The sequence below is a fragment of the Tachysurus fulvidraco genome, chromosome 26, assembly GCF_022655615.1.
Source record: "Tachysurus fulvidraco isolate hzauxx_2018 chromosome 26, HZAU_PFXX_2.0, whole genome shotgun sequence".
Taxonomy (NCBI): Eukaryota; Metazoa; Chordata; class Actinopteri; order Siluriformes; family Bagridae; genus Tachysurus; species Tachysurus fulvidraco.
Window position 1 is genome coordinate 10,237,614 of NC_062543.1, and position 10,914 is coordinate 10,248,527.

Genomic DNA, 10,914 nt, shown 5'->3' on the forward strand with positions numbered 1-10,914 from the left:
ATAGGTGTTTGTGTACGTGTTGCATTAAGTGATGTTAAAAAATAACTTCAGGACACACAGAACACACTAGCTAAAGTTAATCTTTATTCACTTGTATGAAGAGAGCGGCGAGAGAAAATAAATGACTGAGTGAGCAAGAAAGAGGGATTAATGAAGGGATTGAGTAAAAGGAGGTCTTTTTAAATGGTCTTGTTCCAAATCAGCTCCCACAGTTTGGAGATAAAGGGAGCAGTTTCCATGGTAACGCAAGTGTAAAAGGGAAAGTATCTGATGGACTGTGCAGGGGTGGTTCATCCTGTGCCACACACACACGCACACACGACTCTCCCACACATCTAAGCAAAGCCCTTAAGAATACACACCCGATCTAATACCCCGTTCAGACGACAGGGCTCATGTCTGCCCCAAATACGTGAGAAATGCAACGTTTGCGATTGGTTGAAAAGAACACAGCTTCAAGAAGGTCAACACTCCTTTAACAATCAAGAGGAAAAAACTCATGTTTTATTTCACCATAAATTTCACATTGTGAAAAAAATGACTTGTACAAAATAATGTTAACCGCCGTGGTTTTACAGAGCGACAACTCAATACCATAACACACTAGGACATACAGAACAGAATAGTACAGTACAGTACAGCCCAACATTGACAGTGTTGACAGACAAAGGCAGACAATGATTAAGAGTTTTATGCCACGTGCAAGCCTGTGACTCAGCTCTTGATCTTCCAGTCGGGGGGATAGAGGAAAAACAAAACACTTGACAGCTACCAGTTCAAATGGTGTGTGTTGATAGGGGACAGGAGAGGAGGAGGGGGGTGTTGTTGACCATTGCTTGGGAAACGCTACTTGAGACGAGGCAAAAATGGGCTATCTGATTGGCTGGAGGTCTGTGTGTGCAGTGTACTCGAAAAAAAACAGAGAGGGCTTTCTGTTCAAAGCATAGACATGAGAGCTTCAAAGGCAGCAGGGTAAAGCAGCACTTCAGTGAAAAAGAGGGGTAGGTGGGAAGGAAGAAGGTCTGGGAAGGAATGTGAAGCTTGACCTCTCTCTTTCTTTTTTTGCTATCTCACAATCCATTGTGGAGGAAACCGAATTCAAACAGTTTTCCCCTATTGGCTTGATAGCGATCAAGAAAGCTAGCGGGACAAAGAAAGCATACAGAAGATTTCACTTAAACGTACCCTCTTAATGCCGCAAAACTGTAGTACGACTTTCCGTTGAGACGATATCCTGTGCTACTTACTGTACGTACAAGCATGACCTTCGGAATGTAGCATCATTGCTGTGAGTATATATAGCATTATTCACCAAACATAGCAAGATTTAGAAATGTTTTGAAAAGAAAAAAAAAACCCTTCATAACATTTAGGACGGGTAGTACAGAAAACCCTGAGGAAAGGCAAATTTACAGGCCAATGCCACTCTCAATATCTGTGCTAAAGACATCTAAAAGCAGTCCGAGGCCCATTTCAATGTATTAAGACTTTTGAATAGAAAAAAAAGAAGAGCGTCTATTCAGAGTGTGTCGATGATAAAAATAATTAGTACCTGTCAGTGTGCTCAGGGGCAACAGTGACAGTTCCAGCTGTTCTTGGAGCAGCTGCTGAGGTCACGTTTCTCACTCCCGTGCCACTGATTTCCTAATAGGCCATATCAAATTAGACTGAGACCGAGTTAGAAAGTGTCAGTTAAAGGCAGAGGCTTCTAACAAACATAGTAGTTCAGTGGGTTCAAATTATTGCAGCTTGAAATTTGATTTATTTATTTTTTAAATATCTGTAGGTTTTCCAAATTTAAAAAAAACGGCAATTTATGTTCTTGAGCAGGTTTTGATTCTTGCACAAACCATAACTTGGTAGCATTTTCAAACCCCATTGGTTTGATATACTATAGTTCTTAAGCCATAACAAGAACTTTTTTTGGCACTATATCACAGTTTGAATCCTTAACCCCCAGCCCTTCCCCCATGGCTTCCCAAAGCAACTGCTCCATTGTATCCTGGGTAATCTGATCCTACAGCTTCATTCCTCCCATTCTTATCCAGGTTGATGACCCAAGACCCCAAGCCTGCCTTTTACAGGTCATGTCAAACTTAGAGGTCCAGGATTCTCTGACCACTTTACAAATTCAGCTGCAGCTACAGCATGAGTGTGCAAAAGTGCAGTTCTTATGGAACACATAGCGGTATGAGCCACGCGTAGCACGAAAACACTCGCCAAATTCTGTACAGCTGGATAGATATATATCACACATTATATTTATTATAGACGGATATGTATGCAGGCATTTTTTAAATCAATAAATACAAAACTTAACATACACAGGTCAAATTAACAACTGGAAAAAAAAACTCATAAATTAAGACTACGAATAGACCGTTCAGTTCTTTTCAGTTCAGGTTGTTCGTTTGTTGCCATGGAGACATTACCTCTCCTGCAGACAGAATGACTCTCACCTTTTTTTTTCTCTCTCTCTCTCTGTCACTCTGTCTCTCTCTTTCCATCATTCTGCCTTTCACATTTATATTGAGGCCGTATGTGCGATAACAGGAACACTCAGCACAAAGTTAAGCAGCCTAACTTTATACCAAAAAAATTCTCTTGTCTAGAAGTCTTTCGGAAGCACTGACAAACATGACAGTCTCTTTGTTGAGACAGAAACAACAGTTGCTTCATCCATACAAGCTCTTAGTGGACATGCTTAGGTTTATGGGTTTGTTTTTTGTTTTTGGAAGAAAAATGAATAATATACTACGGTCAGCGGTATCCTTTTGCTCAGAAAACACATGCTGGAACATGCTGATCTTTTCCACATACAAACACATACACAAACATACATCTGCAGTGCGGTTCACCTCAGGATGCCTTCTCACAGCAAGTTTCACACCAGGTTGAGGAGGTTTGTTTGTCAGGAACAAACTAGAGTCAGACATGGGAGACAAACAACTATTCTGTACAGGAAAAAAAATAAAAAGGTAGTTTGTGGAATAAAATTCTTGGGATAAATACGTCTTTCTCTTGGGTCTGTGAAACAGTCCTGAAGCAGAAATGCGCTATGTGAAAACAGCAAAGCACAGTGAAATATATAAATATATATATATATATATTCAGAAGGCGTCTTCATGCTTTCATTTGGAAATTGGTCAGTTTCTCTAGCTGAAGTTCTTTTTGCCAGATGCACACGTTTTAGCTACCACATCATCCCAGAACAAAATAGTGGGTACGCGCCAACACAGACATGACAGCGAAAACAAGCCGGGCGCTAATTGTCCTTTTTATATTAGCAGTCGGTTCATTTGGTTGTCAAAGCTCCACAAAAAGGACTTGACAGTGAAACGTTTATAACAAAAGCAAAACTTCGCTGCAGGATATCTTCGATGTTACCGTTGAGTTTTTGATGGAAGACGAAGTTGTCGTCGTCGTCTTTTGATGAGATTGCACAGAAAGCAGGAAATAGTCACAGCTGGAATCCAGTACGTCGCACAGGAATTCTGTAAAGAAAGCAGACAACACAGAAGCATTTAAATCATTTCATTTTCAAGTTGCTATTCCTATTAAGGCATGAAATCTGACCGTCCCGACAGAGACTGCATTTCTGCCTAATGGCCTCAAACAATGAAGAGCAGGAATTTTCCTCAAAACATTTTGATTGCTAAAGTACTGCAGGGAAAAAAAAATTAATAACACGTCTCAAAGATAAAGTCCAGATGCTCTCATTCCCTAGACTGGCCATTTGTTCCCCTACTTTTCCTGTCATCCTCAAATGAAAACAGTTGGAGAAAGACAGGTTATGTGCTAGCACCTGTTTGAACGTTGTGCAAGGGCAATTTTAAAAAAATGGTCATGTGACCTCAGTAACACCTAGAAAATTCTAGCTCTCTGCAGACAAAGAGCCTTAATAACGCCACTACAAGAACAGTGGTGGAAAGTAAACTATACTTGCACACGACACATAGAGCTTCTGATATTTTAAAATCACATTTAAGAATTTTTAATTAGGCTACATTCGTCCTCTGTAGCCATGACTACATGTACTACATGGCTAACTATTTGGCTAATAAACATGATATAGCTAGCCAACCAGCTAGCCAGCTAACTTTCCCTTTTTTGTGTGCTGTTGTTAATTAAGATGTTTTAAACTCCTTAAACACCGCCACCATACTTTTACTGAAGTGACCTATTACTGCAGATAGCAGTGTGTTTTGTACTCTTTTCTTCACAGTGAAGGGGGAAGTTAAAAGGTGCTAACTGGAAGCTCTACGCCATTACGTTTTGAGAAGTGCAAAAACAATGGCAACAAAAACAATAATTCAAGTAAGCACTAAATTAGTCAATTGATTGCTTCTTTTGCTAAACTGACTGCTTATCCATGTTGATTTTTTCTTGATTATTTCCTAGTCATTACTACATTTAAAGTCCAACCATACACAGAACTACTTGTCTCGTTGACCCGACGTCAGACCTCTCTTTTTCCTGCCTGACTGGTAGACATTATTAAATAATCATATGCTTTTTTTAATTTTACATTTTAAAAAGTATTATTCCCTCTGTACGTCACCAATGTCTGTTCGGTACAAGAAGTCAGATTTCAGATCACGAGTTCATCTAAATTGTATGGAGACTGCGGAACTGTGAAGGGACAAAGACCCAGCTGTGTAGATGGAGGATTTTCTAACACAACACACGCACATCTCAGATGATTATATCATACATGTGGAAGTGGTAGCTCAATGGTTAAGAGGTTAGACTACTGAGGTTGTGAGAAGGTTGAGAATTTAAATCTAAGTACTAACAAGCTGCCACTGCTGGTCTTTAACCCTCAACTGCTCAGCTGAGGTAAATTAAGTCTCTCTGGAAAAAAAGTATCTGCCAAATGCTCTAAATTTATCTATGAACATTATTTACTGCTTTATAATGATTTCTCAGCTGTCGTTTAGTTTGATAAATTGCTTTATTATTTTATTGCCATCCTGCTGTTATGGGTAAGAACAGGATTAACCAATCAGGATTAAGCATTTTTCGTGTTCTGTTCTACTAGCAATCAAGTGACACTCCGATCGTAGGCATATCGATCGACGTGATCATGATCACCAGTAAACTAATATGGTGGTGGAATATGCTGCCAAAGCTAACCTTAGTGATTATAATAAAGCAGTATCACCATTTTGTTGGAATTCGCATTGAACAATTCTATATATCCTATTTACTTTAAAAATATTTCTCATGATGTAACATTTTGTTATTATTATTATTCCCATTATTTCTCATACACCTTTTTCATATCCTGTTCAGTTTATTATCACCATCACAGGTGTTGTAGGTATTAGCTGTGTTTGAGATCAGATTTCTCAGAAAACTACAAATCCTTATAAACATTTATTATGCAGGAGAAAGTAAGCTTTCGTAGCATTAGGTTTAGCAATTAAGCGCTTCTGTTGTGTCTGGCTGTCTTCACTTCAGATTCAGAACGGCAATAATACACTTCCTCCAACCAATCGGACCAAAACATTCACACTACAATGGGTTCAGGATTAGGAACCTGCACCAGTATAGTTAATTTCTCATTTTATCATATATACTTTTATCAGTTAAAGGTTTTTCCCCTCCTTTTATTAATCACCATGATGTCTGCAAGAGCCTGAAAAGATTTAAAAAAAAACAAACAAACAAACAAAAAAAAACGATAGCTACTTTCGTATCCATCAGTTTCTTCACCCTCTCATTATCCAATGCTGCTTTCCCAAGGATTGTACCGGAAACAAAGCATTCCCTCAAGCACGAGTCCTGCTTTAAGACAGCATGGGGCGACTTTGTGTCAATGGAATGGGGCTGGGACTAATGACGACCGTTCTCCTCCTATACCCTCGGGTGCATGCCTTGCATACGTTGGCTTTTTTCTTTAATGCAAACTCGTATGCAATTTATGGCCCAATTAACCAGGTATTTTCAGTTTTAAAATCCCTCAAAGGAATCTGCATGATAATGAGCTGCACATTATACGAGCTAAAACCTATGCAGTCATCAGCATTTTCACAGCAACATCCAACACTGTGGACACATGAACAGGGAAGTCAGTAGTGTTAAACTCTGCAATAAATTTAAAATATCACTAATCTAAAATATCACTTACTAATAAGTTCAGAAACTGTGCGAATATGAAGAAACGGTAGAATGAGTACCAGTGGGAGGGAAGACAGTAGAATGTACCTGAGCCATGGCAAAAAGCTCATCTCGATTGATAGGATGGAAATATACACTGCTGAATTTTACATAGAAATGCCAAATATTCCATTTTAGCAGCAAAAAAAAAAATCATCAATTGGAATGCTAGTTTTACTAAACGTGAACATACTGTAGCATACGTGCTGCTATGGTTAACCATCAGCCTATAATGTCCAATAATTATTTTTTCTTCTCTGGCAGGACAGGGAACCATAAGAAGGAACAACAAAGAAAGCTGACTGGGTCATGAACTCAACTTTCACAGCATGGGGTGTCTTATACATGAAGAACTAGGCCAAACACCTAAAGGAAATACAAGATGTACAGAAGATGCATGTGTCTGTGTGGGTGTGTGACATTAACCAGTATACACTGCTTTTTTTGGAGCAGGAAAGGAAAAAAACATTTGTAGACATCTCCCTGTCATCAGCTAAGGGGGAGAAAAGACTAATATTGTAAGCACAGGAAAAGGCAAAGAAGATGGTTTGTTTACTCATCCTTTTCTAGTCCTCCCCCTCTCAACTCATCCTCCTTTCCTCCCATCTCACTCTTTTTCTCCCTCTCCATCTCTCCTCCCACTCTTTTGGCCAGTGGTGAACCACTTTTATTGTTGAGGGGTTGGGGCAGCTGCTAAGAACACTCCATGGTAATTGAAATGCATAGGAATGTCCCCATGAAGCAACGAAAGGACCTCCACTTTGAAATGAACTGCCCTGTCGAGGTGGGCGGCACTGCAGTTACAGATCCACACTAACCGACCGGGTCACAGTGTAATGACGAATTGAAGGCTCGACATCAGGGGGTCAGGAATAAAATAAACACACTTGGAGGTCTCACGCCTTCCTCTCCCCTCCCTGTTTTTTTTTTTTTATTTCACTCACACCTACTCGATTTTTTCCCTGTTATCAAGCCAGTGTGTAGGGGTTTAATAAGCGTTTGTTTTGTCTATTGGACTGCAACTCCCTAAACATTCAAAATCTGCTTCAGCATATGACTCATCATCATTGTTACAGCCAGATGCAGCGACACAATACAAATTAAAAATGCTCTCTCTGTTCTTTGTTATGTCAGTATGGTTTAATTGTCTGAATAACTAAGCTCTTCTGCTTTTATCTGTCTTCATGCTCATGAGTTTCGGTTCCAGTCCATATGCTACCGTGCTCAGACACTGTGGAAGTGAAACTCATCCAGAATCTCTTGTCTCATCTTGCTTGCTTTTTATTTTTTCTCTTGCAGATGAACCCCACACTTTCAGCTCGAACTCTACCTTGTTTCCTTTGTATGGATGATGTTGTACTTCCCCCTTGTCCCATTGCCTTTGTTTAGAATTAATGTCCATTCCATCAATATCTCTTTCTCTCCGTCTCTTGACGTTCTCTTTCTTTAAATCAACAACTCCTACTAGCATGCTGTGTATTAACAAATTGATAAGGAAGTTCTAAGTATCTGTTTCTCAGTTGTCTTTATCTATTCTCGCCAGCACTTCCCTTCTCTCACCATCCTCTGACAAATTTGCCCCTCAGGGACAATTAAACTATTCTATTCTGTTTCAATTACCTTTGGTGCTATGCCCCGTGCTGCAAACTCATAATTTGTCCAAGCATCACTAGGGACATCTACCAAACACACACTTATTTACCCTGAACTGAACTAAATCCTCAACACATAATATAAAGACATAAGAGAAATGACTGAAAAACATATGCTGGAAGACTGAAAGCATTTTTTTTTGTCAGCCGTTCCATAAAGCAAGCATTCAAGCAGTGAGTTCAAACATACAACATTGTCACGTGTGTTTCCGTAAATCATATGTGCAATCCTACCATCTAACTGACCCGTGGACACTAACTATAGTGTGTAGCATCCTCTAAAGAACGAACCCCAGTAAATTATAGCTATACTAGATACGTAGCTATGCTATCATCTCCTTAAACATCTGGATGCTTGGATCATGGTTAATGCTACACTTCTAAGTTGCCTTGAATAACATTTTTGGATTTTTGGTGCAAATATTAAAAAATTAAAATGTAGAAAGAACAGATGTGCAAAAGTTATGTGACAGATGGATGATATCCAGCCCAAGAAGACCCTCAGAGGAATCCAATTACTTCATCAAAACTGAATCAGTTCTTTTTAAATAACGCCCTTTGCCTCTATACTCATAGGCAGAGGTAGAATTTCCGAAAATAAAGTACCTCAAGTAACAATTTACTCCAATTTGAAACACAGCATAAGAGCTATGAAAAATACTGTAAGTAATCAGGTTTTAAAATAACCAGTAAGATAAACAACATTTATTATTAGGAGCAATCTACACCACATCTTTTTCATCTCATTTTAAATCAGTGACAGTAGATTAATAGGAATTCTTAAATCTTTCCACACGATTGGATGTTTCACGATTTTCTCTTTCCGTTAATAAAAACACTGTTATTGTATCTTGTACCTTTCCAGACATGAATCTTTAATGATGTTTGTAGCAAACCTACCTTAAAGACGATGAAGGGGCATGCAGTTGTCAGGCTGGGAGGTGTTTCCAGGTGCTAACGAAGGCAGTGGGGATCAAGGAGTAGGGTACAGTGGTTATGCTGTTCCAGGCATCCAGTGTGGGATCATAGCAGTCTAGCGTTTTGCAGCGCTGCGTTCCAAAATAGCCACCAACTACGTACAGTTTGTTCCCGGAGGCTACTGCCTGGCAGCTCATTCGCTTAGCTGTAACATCGCCTACTTTAGTCCACTGGTAGGTTTCGCTGCTGAATTTGTATGCCGAGCAGGCTGAGAACTCAGTGTCGCCCCCCATGACAAAGATCTGGCTGCCCAAAACAGCAGCAGCTGTGTAGCGCCAAGGCTGCGGACAAGATGCTGGGACAGTCCAGTGGTTTTCCACTGGGTCATAACACTGTACCTTTGGTAGTTTATCATGGGTTACACTTGTTCCTCCAAAAGCAAATAACTTGAGCTTAACGCTGACTACTGCTGCATTGCTGACACCCTCACGCAGAGGTGCGACCATGCTCCACTTGTTGGCAACGGGGTCAAACTGCTCCACCTGCTTTAACGAGACAGATGGTGAGGCTGGGAGACAACCAGTTGCAGCAGTATGACCTCCGACCACATACAGGCAGTGGCGCAGTTCGGCTGAACCATGCCCAAATCGAGCTATTAGCATGGGAGCTGCTTTTGACCACTCTTCATGTAAGGTATCGTAAACCCAAACATCCTTGGACACACCATTCTCTGAGCCCCGACCTCCTGTCACATAGACTTTACAGCCAATAGCGCAAGCACTGAACTCCTTTCGAGGACTGGGAATGTCTGCCTTTGGGATGATTTCTTTGGCCTTCTGGTCCACTAAATACAGCTTGTCACACATAAAGGTAGGACCACCTAAAAGGAAAAGGGCATGGCTAGTCTTGCGTGGCCTGGCACAAGGACTGTTGACCACGCCATCATTCTGCAGTATACGCAACTTGCAGCGGATTGCTTCATCCACTAGCTCTTTGCTTTTGGCTTGTGAGTTGATAAGCTCCTCTGTGGAGACGTTCTCCATGAGGAAGATGGCGGGTAAGAGAGCCAGGCGTACGGTCCGCAAAAGCTCGGGTAAGTGGCAATGTCGCCGTTCCAAGTCATAGTTCACCCAGTTCAGTGCAGATTCATAAACCAACCGCTCATCCTCCGTCTCCAGCTCTTCGTGAGAGAGCAACTGGACTATCATGTCCTTGGGCAGTTGCAGGAATTCTTCTGTTTTGCAGATAGCTGGGAAATTACTAAGACACATGCTCCAGGAAAGCTGAGACAGCTGGGTGCAGTGGTGGGCATCAGACAAAAGCAGCATGCCAAGACAATTGGATGGGTAGAGGTTCTTCTCCAGGAACTCAGCACAGGCATCCCGAATGTCCTGGAACTCTAGCATGTCACCTGCCTCCAGCAAAGACTCAGCATTCTCTTCGTTGATAACTACCCGGGATGAGTAAGCATAGTCCAAGAGCAGTTCTAACACCTGGTTCACACAGAGCAACATTAAATGTTAGACTATACAGAAAAAAGCTACCAGTCTTAAGACTTGCATAATCTTTAACTTTTCCTTATTTATCTGTGTATCAACAATAACAACATCACTGGAAGTAATGCTAAAATCTGGAACTGTTTATTTTTTGCAGTACCTCTGGATGTATGGAGTCTCTAAAGTCCACCTCCTTGGCTTGGCTCTCTCTTAACCCGCCACTGAACATTGCCTCAAAGTATCGGCTGCAGGCAGCCAGCACAGCGCGATGGCATGGGAAAGAGCGGCTGCCTGCGTGTAGCAAAACGTCTGTGAAGAGCCTTTGCTTCCGCAAGACATTCAGGTGCATCAAGACACTGTCGGCATATGAGGACTTGTGGAAAAGGTAGATGTTCATAGAGCCAGTGCTGGCTCGTGACTTGCGGTTCTCATGGACACAGACAGACATTCTCATTGAATCCTAGAAGACAGAAACAACAGCTGCAGTCAGAACACATGACTTCTCAATACAGAAAGAATTGTTCCTTAATGAACAAGGAAGGTAGTATTTGTTAAATGGATGTACAACTCTGAACAGAACAGGGATCACATAAACAAATAAAACAAAGGCGCTTTATCCACAGGCTTGATTTTTCTTGTAGTGTAGCGAATGAGTCTAGGTTTGTAGATTAGACTACTTACTAAAA

At 40.8% G+C, this 10,914-nt stretch overlaps 1 protein-coding gene across 1 annotated transcript in view; it reads right to left on the minus strand.

Moving 5' to 3' along the window:
* Positions 1-474: 474 nt before the first annotated feature.
* enc1 (ectodermal-neural cortex 1) overlaps positions 475-10,914 on the minus strand; it is an 11,867-nt gene continuing 1,427 nt past the window's right edge. The window contains exons 2-4 of the mRNA XM_027178783.2: positions 10,389-10,688; positions 8,715-10,225; positions 475-3,494 (exon numbers count right to left, since the gene is read on the minus strand). Coding sequence (XP_027034584.1) covers positions 8,744-10,225; positions 10,389-10,682 — 1,776 coding nt within the window. The 5' untranslated portion in view covers positions 10,683-10,688 and the 3' untranslated portion in view covers positions 475-3,494; positions 8,715-8,743. The remainder of the gene's footprint in view (positions 3,495-8,714; positions 10,226-10,388; positions 10,689-10,914) is intronic.